A 23,979-nucleotide genomic window follows, 5' to 3' on the forward strand; every position below is an offset into this window, starting at 1 on the left:
GGTAGAAATAAAAAACAGAAGTGTTTCGGCCCGCCAGGACCGGAATTGAAGAACCCTGCTCTACATGCATCATTCTGATGTGTCTGTGTGTTTGGGATTATGCTACTCTGTTACTATGGTTACAGTGTAGAGGGCACTCATTAAATTCGATTCAAGTATAAAAGCGCCTCTCGGGAAAATAGGGCAGTAGGACACAATTCAGAGGATTAGGTGCAATATGGTGATAACAAGCACCCATAATGACCTCATTTTGTATAGTACACAACAATTACTGGTCGATCCCCAAGTTTAATTTGAATGTATTGATATATAGCTGAAGAGTTTATATCTGCTATTCAGGTAAAGTATTTGGAGGACCACAGTTAATGATTTGGATTTGTTTGCTTTATTTAAGTATATTGTTTGTGAATGTAAAGCAGCAACAGCTGGGGATATCCTGATCTCTCTCCAGTCTTGTCTTACACTCAATCAGGCAGTTAACAGCATCAATCACATTCTGAACCAGCTGGACCTACATGCAACACACAAACACACATAACCTACTCTTTCTAAGCTCTCTACAACTGCCTATTAAAGCTGAATATTATGATTGTCACTGTCGGTTGCGTATCTATTCTGTGGTGTAGTGATGCAGTGTCTTACCTCTGACTCACCCAGTCTGGCCAGGTTAGAGATGTCAAAGGTTGTGCCCACAGCTGCTGAGTCCACGCTGCCCATACCTCGCTTCTGCAGAACGATGGACCTAGTAAAAAACAACAGAAAAACAAACAGAGAATTTAGGATCCTGGAATTTGAGAAGGACAGCTCAGCACAGGGATCCCCTTAGCACAGTTTCTTCATATGGCTGTTCGTGTGTCAACCCATAGGTGAGTGAGGTGGTAAAAGCCAGACCTTGCTGAGATGAGGCAGGTTGACGTGGACCCCTGCCCTGAGTCCAGTGCCCAGGTTGGAGGGGCAGGTGAGGATGTAATCCAGCCTCTCACTCCACATGAACTCCCAGCCTTTCTCCATGATCAGTCTCTCCACCTGGTGGTGATGACAACAAAGCATGAAACGTTTAAGTGTCATTTAAGACACAGTTAACGTGTGTGTGTGTGTGTGTAGGCAATGAATCCAATCATTGATTCTGCTGGGCTCACCTCCTTGAGTCCCCTGTAGAACCTCTCAAACACCCTCTTCATGTTGCTGCCCTTCTCCATCTAGATGACCCGGGTGTGGTCCTCCTCGTTGATCCACACAAGGAAGTTATTCTGGTTGTTGTGCCTTTCCAGACCAATGGGTTATCGATAGGTTTCAGCGCTTCTAAAATGCTTTCTATTGTTTGGTTTTAGAGTTGTGCTTTTATCAAACCATTATACTTACCAGGGGGGACACTGGTATATCGAACAGGAAGTGATCCTGTGAACTCCAAAAACAAGTGTTATGCATCTCAGTGATAGAATAAGGAAATTAAACAAATAAAAACAATTCTCCAAAGCAGTGTGTGGTGCAGACTGTGTTTTCCTCACATCAATGGGCAGCTGCTGCTCCTGGTCAGTCATCTGTACTGTCCATTGAGTTCCCCCTGCCGTCCGTTGAGGGCGTCCACCACCAGCTCCACCTCCCGGCGCTCCGCCCAGCAACAGGCAGGGGGCAGGCTCAGCCCTCGGATGCTCAGGCCCGTGACGATGACACGTAGCGCTCATCAAACTGACCTGCCCGGATCTGACAAGAGACTGTGGTAAGTACTGGCTCACTTGAACAGTTTAGAATGTAGATACAGTGGGGAAAAAAAGTATTTAGTCAGCCACCAATTGTGCAAGTTCTCCCACTTAAAAAAATTAGAGAGGCCTGTAATTTTCATCATAGGTACACGTCAACTATGACAGACAAATTGAGAATTTTTTTTCCAGAAAATCACATTGTAGGATTTTTAATGAATTTATTTGCAAATTATGGTGGAAAATAAGTATTTGGTCACCTACAAACAAGCAAGGTTTCTGGCTCTCACAGACCTGTAACTTCTTCTTTAAGAGGCTCCTCTGTCCTCCACTCGTTACCTGTATTAATGGCACCTGTTTGAACTTGTTATCAGTAAAAAAGACACCTGTCCACAACCTCAAACAGTCACACTCCAAACTCCACTATGGCCAAGACCAAAGAGCTGTCAAAGGACACCAGAAACAAAATTGTAGACCTGCACCAGGCTGGGAAGACTGAATCTGCAATAGGTAAGCAGCTTGGTTTGAAGAAATCAACTGTGGGAGCAATTATTAGGAAATGGAAGACATACAAGCCCACTGATAATCTCCCTCGATCTGGGGCTCCACGCAAGATCTCACCCCGTGGGGTCAAAATGATCACAAGAACGGTGAGCAAAAATCCCAGAACCACACGGGGGGACCTAGTGAATGACCTGCAGAGAGCTGGGACCAAAGTAACAAAGCCTACCATCAGTAACACACAACGCCGCCAGGGACTCAAATCCTGCAGTACCAGACGTGTCCCCCTGCTTAAGCCAGTACATGTCCAGGCCCGTCTGAAGTTTGCTAGAGTGCATTTGGATGATCCAGAAGAGGATTGGGATAATGTCATATGGTCAGATGAAACCAAAATAGAACTTTTTGGTAAAAACTCAACTCGTCGTGTTTCGAGGACAAAGAATGCTGAGTTGCATCCAAAGAACACCATACCTACTGTGAAGCATGGGGGTGGAAACATCATACTTTGGGGCTGTTTTTCTGCAAAGGGACCAGGACGACTGATCTGTGTAAAGGAAAGAATGAATGGGGCCATGTATCGTGAGATTTTGAGTGAAAACCTCCTTCCATCAGCAAGGGCATTGAAGATGAAACGTGGCTGGGTCTTTCAGCATGACAATGATCCCAAACACACCGCCCGGGCAACGAAGGAGTGGCTTCGTAAGAAGCATTTCAAGGTCCTCGAGTGGCCTAGCCAGTCTCCAGATCTCAACCCCATAGAAAATCTTTGGAGGGAGTTGAAAGTCTGTGTTGCCCAGCGACAGCCCCAAAACATCACTGCTCTAGAGGAGATCTGCATGGAGGAATGGGCCAAAATACCAGCAACAGTGTGTGAAAACCTTGTGAAGACTTACAGAAAATGTGTGACCTGTGTCATTGCCAACAAAGGGTATATAACAAAGTATTGAGAAACTTTTGTTATTGACCAAATACTTATTTTCCACCATAATTTGCAAATAAATTCATTAAAAATCCTACAATGTGATTTTCTGGATTATTTTTTCTCATTTTGTCTGTCATAGTTGACGTGTACCTATGATGAAAATTACAGGCCTCTCTCATCTTTTTAAGTGGGAGAACTTGCACAATTGGTGGCTGACTAAATACTTTTTTCCCCCACTGTATGTAGAAGGTCTGATACCTAGTCAACTGGGTGGTTGATGCAATGACATATCTATACTTATGTCCATTGACATTAACATCATTCTGTACCTTGCTTGCATCCAGGTCTGTGGGGTGTATCATTATCCTCGGGTCATAACCATTGTGTCTCTCTTTGATCATTGGGTCCAATAGCTCAGAAAACACCTGATATAGGAAAACATGAACCACAACAGAAGACACAGTGAGTAAAGCAACAACTCTAAATGACGAAGGAAGAGAAAGAGAGCAAAAGAAAGAGAGAGAGAGAGAGAGAGAGAGAGAGAGAGAGAGAGAGAGAGAGAGAGAGAGAGAGAGAGAGAGAGAGAGAGAGAGAGAGAGAGAGAGAGAGAGAGAGAGAGAGAGAGATTGTGTATAATAGGATTGGCTTGATGGATTAAAATAAATTCAACTTTAGTAACCAAAAGCGATCACAAAGCAAGGGCTTCTGTGTTATTCTTTCCTTTCAATACTTCTCCTCTCTACACACAAAGAGGTGGAATATTGGGAGACTCTGCTATTAAGAGTCTGCAGAGCACTTGCCTTCAATTCAAAGCAGAACTGCAAACTGCAGTTGATCCCCTTTCATCTAGGTTTTATCTGTACAACACATTTGTAAGGAATGGGTGACCCTCCAATATGTGTAGTAGCTTTAGAATATTTATTTCACGGTGACCTCCATTAGATTTAAAAAATGCATTGAAGTTCCAGCAAGATAGGAGGTACGCATACCAATTCACTGTGAACAGACGCAGGCGACACAGGCCGTTGTGTTCCATCACCTGATAGGACTCCTCGTCTCCGGCTACCATGCCAACAGTCTTTATGAAGGGGTGCCCAGGGTTGTCCACTCCTGTCTGGATAACATTGTCCATAGGCAAACAGCTTGGCATAGAGGGAAGGTGTGAGGTGACTGGCCTTGCAGTTGTTGTGTTTGTGTAAATCAGGAAACTATGCACTGTGAGAGAAATTGAAGGTTGGTAACACTATTGAGTACAGATAAAAAGGGGGTATAATGATAGCACACCCCTAACGAATGAATACAGTGGGGGAAAAAAGTATTTAGTCAGCCACCAATTGTGCAAGTTCTCCCACTTAAAAAGATGAGAGAGGCCTGTAATTTTCATCATAGGTACACGTCAACTACAGTGGCGGCTCCTGAAAAAATTCTCAGGGGGGGCAATTTTTCTGATGATTTAGGTGACCTACACACATTTTAAAAAAGATATGTCCAGCAACAACATGAAGACAGGGGCAGCATATAAGTCAATACTGATATACACATTACTTGCTTCAAAAAGGCCTCATGGTTGAATTGGAAATATGTGCACCTGAGCAAGCAGGAGCTTTTGATAGAGGCTACTGAAAACATTGATGCAAGTTATTGGTAATAAGAAATTTTTATAGACTTCCATATTCTGCCCTCTTGTATAGATTTGTGAAAATGAACAGTGATAGACATTTTGCCTGAAAACAGAATTTGAAAATAATTTCTAGAAAAGGTAAACACAGCTATCTGTATGGCTTTGTAAATATGAACAACCATATTCTGGCCAATTGTATAGATTTGTAAAAAAAATTGTTTACTTTTTTAAAAATGAAAAATAACTATTTTAAACAACATCAACTGTGAACTGATTTGGGCGTGTGTGTGTTAAAGAGACAGACAGGGAGGGACAAAGAGAGAGAGAGGCTACATTACTTGTACTGAAACTGTTCTCTTCTCTCTTTCAATGCAGCAAAGCGGTCAATGACTTTCTCATTGAAATCAGGCATGCTGAGGACTAGTTTACTAGTTACTTTTTAGCTTGCTGCATGATCAAATTCAGCTGATGCGCATAGCAATGCACGTAATGGCCTTTCTTGAAATGCTCACGCACCTTTTGCCTTCTCTCGCCTCATCACACTGGCTCCATCGTAAGCTTGCGCAATGAGTTTGACTTTCACGTCGTCGGCAAAAAGACCGTTCAGTCTCTCCAAAAGCACACTGGCGATTGAGACTGAGGTTGATTCCGAGATGGGAAGGAACTCAAAAAAGCGCTCCTGCACTTTGTGGTTGTCTCTTTGATGTGAACTTCTTTCAAAGAGACAATCGAGTTGCACTGAACGCTATAGCCATCTTGATAGTAGTACGTGAATTGATTGATGCTGCTACCCGCTCTTTTCTTAGTTACGTTCATGGTTACGTTACGTATGACGAAAGCGCGTAAGTGCAAGCCCTCAGAAACCCATAGAGATTGTATTGAAAGCTCTGAAATTTGAAAAAAATAGATTTTACATGGGAGTCTATGACAGACTTCTGGGCGATTTTCAACCTGACTGAAATCGCCCCAAAAGGGGGGGGGGCCATTTGAAGCACGACTTTAGCCTGATTGGACATTTAGTGGCAGTGTGGCACTGTGGCAGATCAGACGTCTAGATTACAACACTGATAACTACTGTTGCCGTGATATAATTGATTAGAAAAAAAATCCCTTCCTTTTCCCGTTTGGCAGTGCGTCGCCCATATCGCCCTATTGAACACACCGCCCCTGGTCAACTATGACAGACAAAATGAGATTTTTTTCTCTCCAGAAAATCACATTGTAGGATTTTTTATGAATTTATTTGCAAATTATGATGGAAAATAAGTATTTGGTCAATAACAAAAGTTTCTCAATACTTTGTTATATACCCTTTGTTGGCAATGACACAGGTCAAACATTTTCTGTAAGTCTTCACAAGGTTTTCACACACTGTTGCTGGTATTTTGGCCCATTCCTCCATGCAGATCTCCTCTAGAGCAGCGATGTTTTGGGGCTGTCGCTGGGCAACACGGACTTTCAACTCCCTCCAAAGATCTATGGGGTTGAGATCTGGAGACTGGCTAGGCCACTCCAGGACCTTGAAATGCTTCTTACGAAGCCACTCCTTCGTTGCCCGGGCGGTGTGTTTGGGATCATTGTCATGCTGAAAGACCCAGCCACGTTTCATCTTCAATGCCCTTGCTGATGGAAGGAGGTTTTCACTCAAAATCTCACGATAAATGGCCCCATTCATTCTTTCCTTTACACGGATCAGTCGTCCTGGTCCCTTTGCAGAAAAACAGCCCCAAAGCATGATGTTTCCCCCCCCTGCTTCACAGTAGGTATTGTGTTCTTTGGATGCAACTCAGCATTCTTTGTCCTCCAAACACGACGAGTTGAGTTTTTACCAAAAAGTTCTATTTTGGTTTCATCTGACCATATGACATTCTCCCAATCCTCTTCTGGATCATCCAAATGCACTCTAGCAAACTTCAGACGGGCCTGGACATGTACTGGCTTAAGCAGGGGGACACGTTTTGCACTGCAGGATTTGAGTCCCTGGCGGCGTAGTGTGTTACTGATGGTAGGCTTTGTTACTTTGGTCCCAGCTCTCTGCAGGTCATTCACTAGGTCCCCCCGTGTGGTTCTGGGATTTTTGCTCACCGTTCTTGTGATCATTTTGACCCCACGGGGTGAGATCTTGCGTGGAACCCCAGATCAAGGGAGATTATCAGTGGTCTTGTATGTCTTCCATTTCCTAATAATTGCTCCCACAGTTGATTTCTTCAAACCAAGCTGCTTACCTATTGCAGATTCATTCTTCCCAGCCTGGTGCAGGTCTACAATTTTGTTTCTGGTGTCCTTTGACAGCTCTTTGGTCTTGGCCATAGTGGTTTGGAGTGTGACTGTTTGAGGTTGTGGACAGGTGTCTTTTATACTGATAACAAGTTCAAACAGGTGCCATTAATACAGGTAACGAGTGGAGGACAGAGGAGCCTCTTAAAGAAGAAGTTACAGGTCTGTGAGAGCCAGAAATCTTGCTTGTTTGTAGGTGACCAAATACTTATTTTCCACCATAATTTGCAAATAAATTCATAAAAAATCCTACAATGTGATTTTCCTGGTTTTTCTCTCTCAATTTGTCTGTCATAGTTGACGTGTACCTATGATGAAAATTACAGGCCTCTCTCATCTTTTTAAGTGGGAGAACTTGCACAATTGGTGGCTGACTAAATACTTTTTTCCCCCACTGTAGGTGTTGGAGGCTGTGGACACTGGGCTCTGTCACTGTCTGTCTGGGATAACTAGATTACCTGGCAGGGTACAGCCTCCTGATTTGAGCTCCTGTGCTGACATGCTCTCTGTTCAGAAAAATCCTGCTGTGGCAAATTACCATACTCCAATAAGAGACAGGACTCCTATGTTGCTCTTCCTAGAGGACAACAGCTTGAAGAAAGTGCTTGCCATTATCCCTTTGAAACATGAAAGGAGGAGTGTGTCACTAATACTAGCTTCTGTCTTCTCAGATAGAGTTCAATGTGTCAAATCGGAGGGCCTGTTGTCTGGACCTATGGCAGTCTCTATGGGGGTGCCACAGGGTTCAATTCTTGGGCCGACTCTTTTCTCTGTGTATATCAATGATGTCGCTCTTGTTGCTGGTGATTCTCAGATCCACCTCTACGCAGACGACACCATTTTGTATACATCTGGCCCTTCATTGGACACTGTGTTAGCAAACCTCCAAACCAGCTTCAATGCCATACAACACTCCTTTCGTAGCCTCCACCTGCTCTTATACACAAGTAAAACTAAATGCATGCTCTTCAATCGAACGCTGCTGGCACCCGCCCACCCGACTAGAATCACTACTCTCGACGGGTCTGACCTAGAGTATGTGGACAACTACAAATACCTAGGTGTCTGGTTAGACTGTAAACTCTCCTTCCAGACTCACATTAAGCATCTCCAATCCAAAGTTAAATCTAGAATCGGCTTCCTATTTCGCAACAAAGCCTCCTTCACTCATGCTGCCAAACATGCCCTCGTAAAACGGAATATCCTACCGATCCTTGACTTCGGCGATGTCATTTACAAAATAGCCTCCAACACTCTACTCAGCAAATTGGATGTAGTCTATCACAGTGCCATCCGTTTTGTCACCAAAGCCCCATATACTACCCACCACTGTGACCTGTACGCTCTTGTTGGCTGGTCCTCACTACATATTCGTCGCCAAACCCACTTCCTCCAGGCCATCTATAAATCACTGCTAGGTAAATCCCTGCCTTATCTTAGCTCATTGGTCACCATAGCAACACCCACCCGTAGTATGCGTTCCAGCAGGTATATCTCACTGGTCATCCCCAAAGCCAACACCTCCTTTGGCCGCCATTCCTTCCAGTTCTCTGCTGCCAATGACTGGAACGAACTGCAAAAATCTCTGAAGCTGGAGACTCTTATCTCCCTCACTAACTTTAAGCATCAGTTGTCAGACCACCTTACCGATCACTGCACCTGTACACAGCCCATCTGAAATTAGCCCACACAACTACCTCATCCCCATATTGTTATTTATTTTGCTCATTTGCACCCCAGTATTTCTATTTGCACATCATCTCTTGCACATCTATCATTCCAGTGTTAATACTAATTGTAATTATTTTGCACTATGGCCTATTTATTGCCTTACCTCCATAACTTGCTACATTTGCACACACTGTATATATATTTTCTGTTGTATTTTTGACTTTATGTTTGTTTTACCCCATATGTAACTCTGTGTTGTTGTTTTTATCGCACTGCTTTGCTTTATCTTGGCCAGGTCGCAGTTGTAAATGAGAACTTGTTCTCAACTGGCTTACCTGGTTAAATAAAGGTGAACAAAAATAATAATAATAATAATAATATTTCTATACAGACAATATTTGTTATAGATTATTCCAGCAGATGGAGCTATACTACTGTGTATATTACTCTTGAGCAGTAGGTGTGTCCAAATCCTGTGCATTTTACCAATGGCCTCGTTTGCCATGACGTATTTCCTGGGGCTTTGTGACGTGGACCCTCAGCTGTTTTGAGAGGGTTCAAACAATCATGTTTATTTTTTTTATTTTGTAACCATTAACAATGTAGTATGGTAGTTGTAAGAGTATATTCGATTAATTAGTATATCGAAGAAGCCAGGGGATCAATGCATAATGTAAACGGGAACTGGTAACCATATAGAATAAACCCTCCTAAGGCATTGGAAAGTTTCCCGATTATTGAGGCGCTCATGGGGAGTTTTGTACTGGTGTGCCTTCGTTCCTGGAAGAGGCCAGACTAGTTGGTTAGTGCGTGGAGTGTGCTTTGCCTGTCATCGGTATTGCCTCGTCCCTATCTACGGAGACACTCAGGCTGTAACTGTGTCCGCTAGAAGGGCATCACGAGCCTGGCTTTAACGTTAGCTGAAACATGACGCCGTCGACGTTGATCCCGGTTGTTGTTGTTCTGTGGAGTGAGTTTGTTTGAAATTATATTCCGATTACCGTCCAAATCGGAACGATCAGAGAAACAGAAGGCTGGGATTAGACACAGGGGAGAAATTGGGTGAAAGAGCGCGTGCTCTGAGCGCCGCAGAAACGCAGTAGGCTACATTGTATCAAGTAGTTGTTGCTGATAACGCGATACAGTGTTACTTTACTGAAATACCAGCGGGAGACGATTCAGGAACGTCTTGTATTCGAAGTTTATCGCCCAGCCGTATGCAGTTGTCAAGGACATTTGTGGTAAGTTGTCGGTTTTCTTAGCAATAATAAGCAATTTCTGCTATGGACCACAATTGTTGTCATAAAATACGATTAAACTTGAATGGTTTAGTGAAACGTTGGATAACTTTTTGAGCTACGAGCAGAAGTTTTCTTTATAGCCGAACTGGGCATGTTGACTCACTGGCATGACTGTCAAAAGAGGAGATATTCAATGTTTTGCGCCCAACTTTAAGAAAGACCTCCTGAAAGATGTTTTGATTCGATTGGAATTGTAGCTTGGCTGCTTATGATTTGAAGAAGGGTCTATTCAGTGGAGAAAACGCTAATACTGTAGCCTTGCTACTGTATATGATTAAGCATTTTTCATGGTAATTTAACACTTTCCTTATGGTAGAGCATATGAATTGTCTGCAAGCAGCATACAGTGGAGTGTTAGAGGAGACCAAGACAGGATATTGTAGTGTGCTGTAAATTAAAAACCTTAGGACCTGGATACTCTTTGTCGATTGTGATACGAATGTATTGTCTAATCACATATTCAAGTGATTATCACCTTTAAGTGCCATTATCATGTTTCCAGGTTAGTGTGTGTGTCAGAGCCTGGCTGTCCTCTCCCTGAGTTCCAATTTGCCTTTGGAAAAATGCAAATTGGGAAAATGCAAATTGTGCAAATAACAACTGGGCTCTGAGAAAGTTTGTTCCTGTTTGTGAGATATGTTGACTTTCTAGCCATTCCTCAACTCCTGAGCCAGTGGCCATGTTTTGATTGCTAGTAGGGAGACCTAACACCTCTGGCAGGGGAAAATGCTAAAGGGTTCTAACCTTGGCCACTGGTCTGTGGTTTGCCAATGTTATCTCCTGTCAAGGGCAAGAGCAGCATCACCACCTCCATCTGCAGTTGGACCTACACCTGGTGAAATTATCACTCTAGGATGTAATGTGTTTTCCATTTGGCATTTGGTGACCCTTTTTGATAATTTCAAGCAGAGTTATGAAATGTATGACTACTTTTTTACTGATTTTGATTCACATCTATCTGTTATCGCTTGTGCAGCTTTATAATAGTTGCTGCCAAACTTTGACATATGGTATAATTTACTCTGCTAACACTTATGTGCACTGGCAGCAAGATGGCTGGTTTCCCACTTTCTCCTGCGAGCAGTAAAGTAGTTGAGCTTTTGTTATTCCATGGTGTATGGTTTTTATACTGACGTTAAACTCTGGCTGAATGGTTGAGTGCCCAGATGAGGTCACTAGGGGCGGGTGTACTTTGAGCCATGCGTGTCTGTGAACGTTAAAGGGAGGCTTGGGGAAGGTGCACACCTCTGTCTGTGTGTGTGCTGCCTCTGCATCAGATCGGACTGCATCAGAATCATAACAACAACAGTAGTCTGAAGCTCAAAGGTGAGCTGCATAACTTACAGCTGTTTTTCCCTTGAAAGTGTTATGCTGTTAAGACTGTAGTTTTCTTTAGGGCATTCAGAGAAAACTAGTGCCTGTTTATATTTAAGAGTATAATTACATTTTTATTCAGATTAGTATTTTGTCTTGTTTGTAGCCTCTTAAACTGGAATGTTTTGGTCTCTGAGCTCGACAAACAAGTTGTTTTGCCAGAAGCTAATTATCACTCTGACCATGTGGTTTAGCAGGTTTTAAGCCAATGCTTAATCTGGACCTCTACATTGTGTCTTTAGCATTGCAAAGAATTCTCTAAGTGTATCATAAATATTTGGGCATGAAGAAGCTTTGGTGTGCCCGAATAAATAAATGAACCGTGGAGAATCAGACTGATTTGTGCCCATCTCAGATGAACGATCTGACTATACAGACTGTCTAACTTTGTGTTTGCTGCTCTGATAGCACTGGCTGCAGTTGCAGAGCAAACTCCTCTCCTCTCATAGTTGTGTGGAGGCACCGCAGCTCTTCTGCCCTGCAGGGTTCCACATGCACTGAGGTTTAGGGAACAATGGGCAGAATAGTGTGTCTGAGCGTGATATAATGGCTTTCGTGTTGCTTAAATGTTTCTCATTTCTGAGCTAAGGCTTTTTCATTTCTTTGCCAGGCATTTTCTTCTCAGAACCTTTTCTGTGAAACTAGGAATGTCAGTCATCATTGTGGAATAATAGGAATGTCAGTTTCTTGTTTCTTGAGCTGTCAATCCGGGCATATTCCTGCTATTGTAACACAGTGTGGTACTTTTTGTCATTTTATAGTTAAAATTGCATTGTATTTGGTGGCTTTGGCCAAGTGTTCTGTCAGAATAGTACATCAGTTCTGAAAGCTGAAGTTGTTCCACCTGAGTATTTTCATACTGCTACTTTTTGTAGAGCTGTTTTTGAACTGTTTAGTGATGAAAAGATTAATCACCCCCTCTATAATAAACAATATATATGTTGCCGGCCAGTACAACAGCAGAACTAGGCATTACATAAAGTGTAAATGTTGCTGCTTGTTAGGCGGGTATGTTTTGTCAGGTCTATTAGAACAGCTGTAACTGTAGAACACAGGGATTTGACGGCCACTCTGCCAATGGATTTCACAAACCCTAGTGACTAGTAGAATTTCAACTTGGTCTTTGAAATGTTCTCATTGAATTAAATAACCTGGAATGCATCAAATGTTTATTCAAATAAGTATTTTGTCTTGTTTGTAGAATGTTTTGGTCTCTGTTGAGCTCGATAAACAAGTTGTTTTGCCAGAAGCTAATTATCACTCTGACCATGTGGTTTAGCAGATTTTAAGGCAATGCTTAATCTGGACCTCTACATTATTTCTTTAGCGTTGCAAATAATTCTCTAAGTGTATCATAAAACTTTGGTCACGAAGAAGCTTTGGTGTGCCTGAATAAATGGTTATTTTATGCATTATGTAATGTTATTTGTGATGGAATTAGGATACTACAGTACAAACCTTTAGTAATGAGTAAGTGTATGAGTCAGTAGGGATTTTTCCTCATCCCTATAAATTGTCTGAAAGGCGCAGTCAGAAGTAGTTTTATTTGGAGAATAGTTATTTGTAACTAACGGCCAGTAGGCCTATAGCTAGATCAGTATTGAAGAGATTTTAACTATGCCATGCTACTTTGTACCTCTGCCTGCTATTTTAAGCTTTAATTAGTTGAATCCTCCAGGATTTTTCACCCAGATTCTCATTTAGCATATTCATGCCATGCAACACTATCTCTCTGCTTTGTTTCTGCATTTCAAGACATTGTCTTTTTTCCAGACGCACTGTAATTTGCATTTATTGGGTTTCAATTGCCAAAAGTGCTTCAAAGGGGAGCTGAGCCTTGCATGTTTTTTCATATTTTCTTCTTTCAAATTTCCTGTGTGGAGCTTGAGCCTCCAAGGTTCCTCAGACAGAGCCCCATCCCAGCGGAGGTCTCATAACTGACTGACTGACCGACTGCCAATGGGTAACACTCATCCTAATAGGGACGACCAGCTGAAATCTCCCCATCACGCTCTCTCTCTGACACTCTCCATGACTCATCATCATCTGATTTCCTTTTGAAAGACCGAGCTGGAAATGAAATGTTATGTTCTATAAAAAATATTATTTGAAGGTTGAGGAACGGGTAGGGCCAGTGTTCTTTGTAGCTTTTTGGGAAAGTAATGGAAGAACGGACGTCTCAAAGCAGCCTCAACCACATTATCTGAAGTAAACTGGGCTGCATTTCTTAATTGGTTTCACTCTGAACACCTCTCATACTAGTGGTTAGGGATCTCTATGGGGTTGGACAGTGTTTTCATGATTCCGGTTCACAATGCTCTTTTAAGCTTTCTCATGAGTCAAGACCTAGACTAGTTATTGCTGGGTGACTTCTAGTCATTGCTGGGCGAAACTGAAGTCTTCTATCTTGGCTTACAGAAGGAGAGTGAGAGGGGAAGTAGAGTAGTGAATGTGGGATCCATAAGCTTTGCATAATACATGGTAAGAGACATCCACCACCTCCAGTGCTGAGAAAAGCCAGGAAGCAAAGTTAGGAGGAAAATAATATTTAAACCGTCATGGATTTGTTGTTAGTTTGTCAGGTGAACTGGCTGTTGGAAAGTCTGCCAGACACACAGTCTGCATTTGCAATCAACATTTTCATGCTATAGAAATTGGCATGGACTCTGTTTCCTTCAACTAATGATTGCTATTTTCTTTCAAAGTGCCTTTTGTAATTCCAAATACAATATGTGTTTAATTGTCATAGCTTCACTGAAAGGGAGAAGTAAGGACCTTGGACTCCTTTAACTAAAAAGTCAGTCAAGTCCATTGTTAATCTGGTATTGTTCCCCTGTAAATGTTGACATCTTCACGTCACTCCGCTCTCCTTTTGTAATGCTGTTGTCATGGTTGCGATGTAACAAGTCAGCCAGCTTTGGCAGGATTGACTTCCCTCTGACAATACATGCTGCTTCCGCTCACTATTACAGCGCTCTGAATAGCAGCTGTAAGAGTTGTTTTTCTCATTGTGCTGAGCTCTTCTACACGTTTGTAACGCGCTCTTTCTTCTTAGGTGATCCTGGTGCAGTGACTGTCCTGTGCCGTCTCTCTGCGCCCCTGTATGTCCCCCGGCCACCCCCAGCCTGTCATAGAGACACTGAGCTCAGGGACTGCGCTGCTGTAGGACCCCATGGCTCTGGGCCCTACATCCTCCTCCATGGGCCCCTGGTCCTGGCTGGCTGAGCGGCTAATGCTGGGGCCCCTGCTGGTCCTGCTGGTGTCTGGGCTGGGCATGGCCCTTGGTCAGAGGGTTTACACCAACACATGGGCCGTCCATATCGCTGGAGGACCAGACGAGGCTGACCGCATTGCCGGTAAACACGGCTTCGTCAACCATGGCAATGTGAGTTGTTGGGTATTCTTCACCCTCTTTTGTTTGTGTCTCTGTGTGTTTTGTCTAAGTGAATGATTAGGGAATATCTACTACAGAAAGTGCTGATCTAGATCGCTTTTCCCACATTGCCTGTTAGTGCCAAATTACCTGACCCCAAATTGGCTTAAATATTTATTAGACTTGGAAGTTGCCAGCCTCTGAGGCACTTGGAACAACTTGAATTACGTTATCACTTTACTAGAGCAGAAAAAATACTTTTCTTTAAAAAAATATTATTTATGGGAGTAATATTGAGAATGTTGTGTGGTATTTATGTCCTACATAACTTGTAAAATGCAGTGCTTCTGCTGGATATTTAGGCTAGATATTAGTGTACCAGAGGCAGTGGTCCTTATAGAAACCCCTTGATGACTGTTTAATTTCAGTTAATCCATTCCAGAGAAATGACTCACCCAAACAGACTAAACACATTTACCTGAATGACTGCAGCGTTGCCTTTCTGGGTAAGATGTCTCTTCTGTTACTCTCTTACTGAGAGTGGCTGACCACAACCTCAATACGAATCACACACCTGTGTGTGTCTGTGGAGATCTCTGGATTGTCCTGAAAGCGTCACTCATCACTCTGCTTTTCACACAGCTTTTAATCTCATTGCTTAAGGGAAGGAGGCCTTCAAAGTCCACCATATGCTCAGCCTGCTGTTTTGTTTCATGTAAATGAGATCATCAGAATATGGCCTCCCTATCCTCTCTGACATGTTAGCATTCTCAACACTACCACAGTCTTCCATGCTTTTCTGTTCAATGAAACATCCCACAACCTTTTTTCTGTGGTGGTCTTCCTTTGTCGCAGATGAGAGGCAAGTCATGGTACATTTCATGTGGTGTTAACATAACTTTTTGAACTTGCCATCAGACTCTTCCCTCTCGTCTCCTCAATGCGCTGTGTTGTGGCATTGTTTGCATAGTGGAGCTGTGTGTTTGTGTCAGGAACAGATGATCCTACACGAGCTTCCTGACCGGAACGCCCAATCAGAGCGTGGGTGAGATGGGACTTTGAACTGGGAATTGCACAGTGCGGATGATGGAAGACAAACAGGCAGTGGCAGGAATGGGACTCTGATCCTATGAGCAGCACCACCAGGGTTTAGGTTTTCACTGTTCCTCTCCTTCCTTCCGTTTTGAGGACAATCTATGAATAATTAAGCTCTCCTTGGGATAGTTTGTTGGGGGGGGGGGGTGTAAAAGAAATTAAACATTTCCTGTTTGTAAGTGGGCCATTATATTCTCTGGTTGCTCCATCAGAAGACTTCAATGGGGGTATGATGAGTAGAATTACTTTTTTAGTCTGTCATTTCTGCATCCATTTCACATTTAACTTTTATAGCTTCCTTCCTGGTTAGCATGTATCCTGCTAGTCAACTAGTTCTGACTTCTTCCAGTTAGAAATCATTCATGATGCATCTGGTCTTGAGATAGATCTGTGTGTGTAAGATAATTATTCTTCCGGTGACATTATAAAGTGATACCTTTAGTTGGGTGTTTTATCATTCTGACATGTCTCTCTGTAATAGTTTCCATCCAGATGTTTTGTATGCTGCCTATTGTGGAACTGTAGTGGCTGTGAGTCAATTTCCTTTAAAAGGCCCTTTTGCCTAAAGGTTTATTTTATACTAATGCCATGGGCAATAATGTTGATTTATCAAAAAATGATCTGAATCACATAGTAAACATCAGTTTAGACCTTTTTAGAGCTCAGACAGAATCAATAAAGGTTGCAAATGAAAAAAAGAAAATATCAATGGTGTCTGAAAACTCACCCGAGAGAGCGAGAGAGATGAAATAAGATTGCTTAATCCCTTTGAGGAAAATACGTTGTGGAAATAACTGGGGAGGATTGTGAAATCACTAGCTAGCAAGGAAACACACAAAATGGTTGCAAGAAAATATTCTCTTTTTAGTTGATTTATTTATAATATGTTTACATGGCGTCCATCAACAGATTCTATTGTGGGCTATGGAAAGGTCAGACGATAAACCTTCCCTCCCACTGACTCCTGGTTTGTGTTTAGTGGGTGTATAATGTCAGTAATTGGTAGTGGTGTGGGCCTGTAGGCTGACGTGTGGGTGACTGATTGGTTCTAATGGAAAGGTGGACCCAGTAATTCTTCCTTCTGAGGGAATCTAAGGAGAGTTTAATCAGCCTGCCCTGCCAGTGTGACCGGTGACCGGCCCTCACGTGGTAGTTAGGTTACCTCGGACATGAAGCCAGGCTTCCTGCCCTGGAGCAGTCTTGGCCTGTGGGTCTCTCTTCTCTCTGTTGACAGATGTTAGGTCTCTCCTTTCTATAGACTAGACCCCACCACTCTTCACAGGGCATCCATTTTTGATTAGGGGCCTGTATTCCAACCGACAGCATTTCTTACCGATCATCAGGAATGTTGTTTATGCTGCAAGACACCGAGTGCAGACTAATCAGTAATCTCACTGTGAAATGTCCATTGGCTTTACTGTGATTACTGGTAAGCCATTAACTATGTGTTGGCCATAAGGGAGTAAGGACTCCAGACATGACCATTAGAGACACTTACTCAGACTGTGTCCAGGAAACTGTGAGCTGTGTGTGGGCCTCTCTGTCTGTATGACTGCTGAGTAGATTTGTCCCATCACCATAAAGGGATCTGAACATGATGGAGACTTAAAAAGCTGTTTTGAGCCAAAATGGTGAAATAAGTTTAGGGCCTCACTCGGTTGACCAGAGCCAAGTTTAGCCAAGCCTCATTGGTCAGATCAGTAACTCTACTCGGCTAATGTGCTTTACTCTGACCTTTTGCTCTGGCAAAAAACACAATATTTTCTCTACATGGTTATACCTGGCCCAGCCCCAGACCTACAGTGGGAAGGGACATGCTGTAATGACAACACTTCAGCTTTTATAAGCTCTTGTCCTCCACTTTAGAGTTGGCAGAGTCTGGAAATCGAGTCTGAAATGTAGTTAGTTTTCTCTCTGCAGCAGTGTGGTATTTGAGTCTTCTCAGACATTTAGATTGCTCTTCCATTGCCCTTGGGTCTCTTCTTGAGGAATAAGGCAGCCAACTTCCTCAATATAAGCGTGGCACTTCTGTGCTGTTTGTACCCACTGAACTCGCCCTGGGTGGTGTGTGTGTGGTAAGGTTAGTCTGGGGGTGCTCCATCCCTCTGTATTTTGAAGGCCTTCCAGACTCCTCATCTCAGTACCATGTGGATCAGTGTGAGTATGTTTTCATCTGCTTTATCTAGCTGTATAGAAGGCCATGGATAGAGCCCACAGCTGCATGGACAGAGGCCATACAGAACCATGACTACACCTTACTACATGGAACAGTCACATCTGTTCAGCCAACAGTACATCATTTATGTGCAGTATTTGTTAATCGCACCTGCATTAATATGCATTAACTTTGAAATAACATGAAAGGAGATAAAACGGTCATGCAGAAATGCGATAATACCATCATGCAGAGAGATTCTCTGTTGAAATAGTACAATCATACTTAATGATCTTCCTGATGCAATGAGGAATCCATCGCCAGTCATTGTGCAAAAGCAATTGTAGTAGAGCTCTGATCAAAGCAGTTATTCTTTCTTCCCTGGACTGATGGTGAAGGAAACAAGGGTTCCAGTTGCCTGAGCAGGGCCTGGTGAGGAATGGCATGCCCCAGCTGTGGTGTGGGGCTGGTGTGTGCAGGTGTTGTATTGAAGTGGAGGGAGGGCAGGGGGATCACAGGCTGTAGCTGAGGGGGTTTTATGACCCCCTGATTGTCCCTGTAGAGTTCCCATCCATTCCACCCCTGGGACTCAGCAGCTCTGGCCCCTGGCTGGTTATTACGGCAATGAGCCACCGATGTCTCTGTTAAAAACACAACCACCTTTTTCTAATTTCACTGTTAACGTTGGCCAGCTGTTAAAAGTGGATTAGATAGGTGGCCAAATGGCCTGAGAATATATTATTTTTCTTGTTGCGTTTTTCTAGAGCTCTCCGAGAATGCAGGTGTACTGCAGTAGTTGGTGTTTCTCAACCTTGGGTGTTTTGCCTAAGCCCTGTGTCTGACCTGCCTGAGAAGTTTCTACTCCATCATGGCTGAAGCTCATAAAGCCTGCGATGTTGTTGATGAGGCTCGGAGTCCTGGTATTAAACCTGTCCCTCTGCTGGAATAGTGTGCTATTTCTTGGGCATACCTTGTCTCCTGTGGTTTACTGCCCCTGCCTGGCTTAATGGTCTCATATCTCTGGTCCTCTTTCTACCTACTCCTGATTAAAGACATATATCCACAGTCAATAACTGTCGTTATAGAGTGATTCACCCTAGCTTTTATAACATGGTTGACCTTTTGGCACTGTCATTGGGTTGGGGTAAGTCGAATAGCAGAAGTTACACACACTTGTATATGAAGTTGAGAGCTTTTTGAAAAGCGGTGTTTGCATGATGGATGTCTCTCTTTTCTCCACCTACTTTCATAGTTCCCAGGAATTTAGAACAGGTTTGTGCTGTTTTCCTTTTCGAGAAATGATGCAAATGCCTTGCTACTGATGTACAGATTTTTAACAAAATCTGCCTTTCCTGTCCTATTTTAACTAATGCCAACTTATTTTGATTATTTATAGACAGATGTGGGAAGGAAGCTGATCAATAAATAAATGCCTCATCGTTTCCATCACACGCTCATCAAAGTGGAATCCAGCGTTTCTCAGAACCCTGCCGTTTCCTTTTTCTCAACAAGCGCTGTGGTTTCTGTCACTAATGGCTGATGTGAACGCTTCCTGTGTTCAGGGGGTGAGCTAGGATGAGGAAGTGCCGGGGGGTACCCTTATTAGAGAAGGTCAAATCTCTTCATCTTTATGATAATAAGAACAGGAGCATCCAGTTCATTCCACTGATTCAACCTCCAACTCTGTGTCTGTATTGTGTTAAGAGTACTCTGTTCCTTCTGTACTATGTGGAACCACAACGCACAAGGCCTAGCATTAAACCCATACATGATCTAATGGGGAAGGATGGTCTATCTCTGCCATCATGAGACAGGCTGATTCTAATCAGCGCTGGTACAGACCAGCCCCATGACTTGGCATGACTAGAGGTACTGGGGGGCATTTCCATCTAAAAGGACCCATGAGCATCAACATGTGAAGTTCATAGGCGCATGTCAAATGAATGCTAAGAGTCTATCCTTTTGAGAAATTTAAGGTGTATATATACACTGCTAAAAAAAATAAAGGGAACACTTAAACAACGCAATGTAACTCCAAGTCAATCACACTTCTGTGAAATCAAACTGTCCACTTAGGAAGCAACACTGATTGACAATAAATTTCACATGCTGTTGTGCAAATGGAATAGACAACAGGTGGAAATTATAGGCAATTAGCAAGACACCCCCAATAAAGGACTGGTTTTGCAGGTGGTGACCACAGACCACTTCTCAGTTCCTATGCTTCCTGGCTGATGTTTTGGTCACTTTTGAATGCTGGTGGTGCTTTCACTCTAGTGGTAGCATGAGACGGAGTCTACAACCCACACAAGTGGCTCAGGTAGTGCAGCTCATCCAGGATGGCACATCAATGCGAGCTGTGGCAAGAAGGTTTGCTGTGTCTGTCAGCGTAGTGTCCAGAGCATGGAGGCGCTACCAGGAGACAGGCCAGTACATCAGGAGACGTGGAGGAGGCCGTAGGAGGGCAACAACCCAGCAGCAGGACTGCTACCTCCGCCTTTGTGCAAGGAGGAGCAGGAGGAGCACTGCCAGAGCCCTGCAAAATGACCTCCAGCAGGCCACAAATGTGCATGTGTCTGCTCAAATGGTCAGAAACAGACTCCATGAGTGTGGTATGAGGGCCCGACGTCCACAGGTGGGGGTTGTGCTTACATCCGAACACCGTGCAGGACGTTTGGCATTTGCCAGAGAACACCAAGATTGGCAAATTCGCCACTGGCGCCCTGTGCTCTTCACAGATGAAAGCAGGTTCACACTGAGCACATGTGACAGACGTGACAGAGTCTGGAGACGCCGTGGAGAACGTTCTGCTGCCTGCAACATCCTCCAGCATGACCGGTTTGGCGGTGGGTCATTCATGGTGTGGGGTGGCATTTATTTGGGGGCCGCACAGCCCTCCATGTGCTCGCCAGAGGTAGCCTGACTGCCATTAGGTACCGAGATGAGATCCTCAGACCCCTTGTGAGACCATATGCTGGTGCGGTTGGCCCTGGGTTCCTCCTAATGCAAGACAATGCTAGACCTCATGTGGCTGGAGTGTCAGCAGTTCCTGCAAGAGGAAGGCATTGATGCTATGGACTGGCCTGCCCATTCCCCAGACCTGAATCCAATTGAGCACATCTGGGACATCATGTCTCGCTCCATCCACCAACACCACGTTGCACCACAGACTGTCCAGGAGTTGGCGGATGCTTTAGTCCAGGTCTGGGAGGAGATCCCTCAGGAGACCATCCGCCACCTCATCAGGAGCATGCCCAGGCGTTGTATGGAGGTTATACAGGCACGTGGAGGCCACACACACTACTGAGCCTCATTTTGACTTGTTTTAAGGACATTACATCAAAGTTGGATCAGCCTGTAGTGTGGTTTTCCACTTTAATTTTGAGGGTGACTCCAGACCTCCATGGGTTGATACATTTGATTTCCATTGATAATTTTTGTGTGATTTTTGTTGTCAGCACATTCAACTATGTAAAGAAAAAAAGTATTTAATAAGATTATTTAATTCATTCAGATCTAGGATGTGTTATTTTAGTGTTCCCTTTATTTTTATGAGCAGTGTATATATTTTTCAATAAGCAAAGGCTTATCAGTAACGGAATTACTGCAGTAACGGAATTTCTGCAATTGAATTGGCTACAATGGGGAAATCATAGTAGTCACAAACCACAGTTGGCTCATCTGCTACTGTGCTCCCTTCCACTGGCATATTGTTATGTTCAGCTCAACTTTTTAAAAGTCTTTCTGTCGTCTGGTGATCAAAGCAAGACTGACCAATGTCACCTCTCCCGGCTCTTACTGACACCTACCATGACACCTACTAAATACCCTCTTTCCATTTACTGTAACAAGAATCCTCACCCACTGAGCACCGACCGACACCGGACGTCCATGGACGTTGAAAAGTAGTTGAAATTTGGTCAATCCACCCTGGCTGAAGTTTGGACAGCACAGTACAGTAGTGCACACTGGAGTGGAGTACAGTATAATGTACTATACTGAACATATCTAGTGTACTCTACTCTGTTCTACTGTGATGTCCAAACTTGTGAATCACAGATGTATAGGATTGGTTCAGAATTGGTCTGGTCCAGACCAACCAAATGTGGTCTTGTTTGGGGGCGGAGCTCATTACAATAATAGCCAGTGTGTAGATTAATACCCAAATATTTCTACATATTCTAAATATTTCTCCCAAATTTCTACCTTTGTGTACCAATTCAGGCTATATTACCATGAAGCGAATGATATTCATATCCATAATAATGAATTTCTGTATAGTACAGCTCAGGGACCAATGATTCTGTTACCGGATGTAAATCCACTTCACCTACTTTACTGTAGTTCATAAATTTTGGTTACAAGGTGTCATGTCATAGCAGATATATTTTAGTTTTTGGAAAACTTTATTTTTCTGTAATTCTGTTACCAAACTTTGCATCTGCACAGTTCTTCCAGTAAATATATTTTTGTGAATTGTTCTGTGTAAATTGTTCAAAGTAGTCTTTGTGCATTGAGTTGTATGGTTTGTTAAACTTTGAAATCAATGGTTTTTCTTTGGCATACATTTTAAAGTGAAATATCTGAGTCAAAGCGTAATTCCGTTATTGTGGAATTGCCCTGGGAAAGATTGACATCAATTTCCTAAAGGCAGGGCTAACTATGGCAAGCTAAGGCTTCTACATGTAGCAGGACTGGAGGCCTATCTGTGCACCACAGGCATCCGGAGTGTTTATCTGTTAGATTCCCCATCTGTATAGTTCTTGTTTTTGCTGTAGACTGTTCTCTGTTCTGTTGTCAGAAGTCTCTCTGCTCTGTCTCCTTCCCAGTGCTTTTACATTAGTTTTGACCTTGTGGTTGTGCGAAACAACAAGATACTTTTCATGCAAAGTAATGCACGACGCATCCGGATGCTCATCTCTTTAGCAGTTGATCTCTGGCATAGAGATGGACAATGAGGACTAGGAGATTGTAAGTGCGCATTGTAGCGGTGCCAAATTACTGTTGGTTCCAAATGTCCATGGGCATATTATAGCTCAGTGCCAGAACTCCCTGCACCTACTGTAACTCACCAGGCCTGGTGCGAGTGAGGACGGATGAACGCTTGCTGCTGCAGAAAAACACAATGTAAGCAGCCACAAACACACTATACACACACACACTACACACACACACACACACTCTTTACTATGTTGACCTGGCTTTGCCATGTCTCAAATCGGACAGAGTGGAATCTTGAACGATATAAATATAATCCAGTGTTCATGGGAACTGTGAGTGTTTCCAACTCTTCAAGTCTCTCTACTAGCTGCTGGACCTTGGCCACTCCACCAGCCATAAATCATCTGTGACCCTTTTGTTTTACTCTTGATGCTTTCTCTAGCCCCCTAAAATGTAGCTATGGCTAATGTGAACCAGAACCTCAGGCTCCAATAGGAGAGGCTGGACTCACATAGCCCATAATTGGTCCCTGGGGAGCCCAGGCTATTGGCTGGGAGGCAATGGGTTTGAAGTGATTTGCTGGATGAATGAGGAAGTTATTGGGCGAGGGGCGACGGGGAGAAAATGGCGTGCTGATGGGCTTTGAGGCGCCACTAGGCAGAATTCAGCTCTGCTCCACAAAGGTGCTTCCTCCTGTGCACAGCACCAGGTCAGGTCCTAAACATAACCGATCACACCCCTATCATGCTCCCTCACCCCTCTTCATACAACCTCTCTCAAACACAAACTCCTCTTCAACCCATACTCCCCCTTTCCTCTCACAGCCTGAACACAAGGACTCTCTCATGATATGGTTTCTTGGAGAAACTGTTAGCGCCCATTAGGGTGTTGTGAGGTGGAATGACCTTGTTAGCTTACGAGTTACCACTCCCTTGGTTGGAGAGCCTGTATTGCAAACACTTTGGCTATAGATCTGCTGTGGTAAATATTGCATAATGGCTTTGCAGTGTTTTGTAACATGGCATACTTGTGCAATCGCTGTGTCAAT

At 43.4% G+C, this 23,979-nt stretch overlaps 1 protein-coding gene and 1 pseudogene across 3 annotated transcripts in view; one reads left to right on the forward strand and one right to left on the reverse strand.

Annotated features, from left to right (window-relative positions):
• Positions 1-385: 385 nt before the first annotated feature.
• LOC311111360 (creatine kinase U-type, mitochondrial-like) lies at positions 386-7,562 on the reverse strand (annotated as a pseudogene). Its single transcript has 9 exons — positions 7,480-7,562; positions 4,163-4,338; positions 3,453-3,548; positions 1,509-1,704; positions 1,359-1,398; positions 1,140-1,314; positions 892-1,026; positions 643-784; positions 386-511 (listed from the first exon to the last, which is right to left on the reverse strand). The product of its transcript is annotated as a creatine kinase U-type, mitochondrial-like (transcript).
• A 1,655-nt stretch (positions 7,563-9,217) lies between these two features.
• The window catches only part of furina (furin (paired basic amino acid cleaving enzyme) a), an 83,123-nt gene continuing 68,361 nt past the window's right edge, over positions 9,218-23,979 (forward strand). The window contains exons 1-2 of one of the 2 annotated variants that reach the window (XM_084154188.1): positions 9,218-9,933; positions 14,423-14,752. In XM_084154188.1, coding sequence (XP_084010314.1) covers positions 14,540-14,752 — 213 coding nt within the window. In that variant the 5' untranslated portion in view covers positions 9,218-9,933; positions 14,423-14,539. Of the gene's footprint in view, positions 9,934-11,232; positions 11,320-14,422; positions 14,753-23,979 lie in introns of those variants that run through there. The other variant, XM_084154187.1, reaches the window with a different exon arrangement.

Source organism: Coregonus lavaretus (genome assembly GCF_964263955.1).
Source record: "Coregonus lavaretus genome assembly, chromosome: 37".
Taxonomy (NCBI): Eukaryota; Metazoa; Chordata; class Actinopteri; order Salmoniformes; family Salmonidae; genus Coregonus; species Coregonus lavaretus.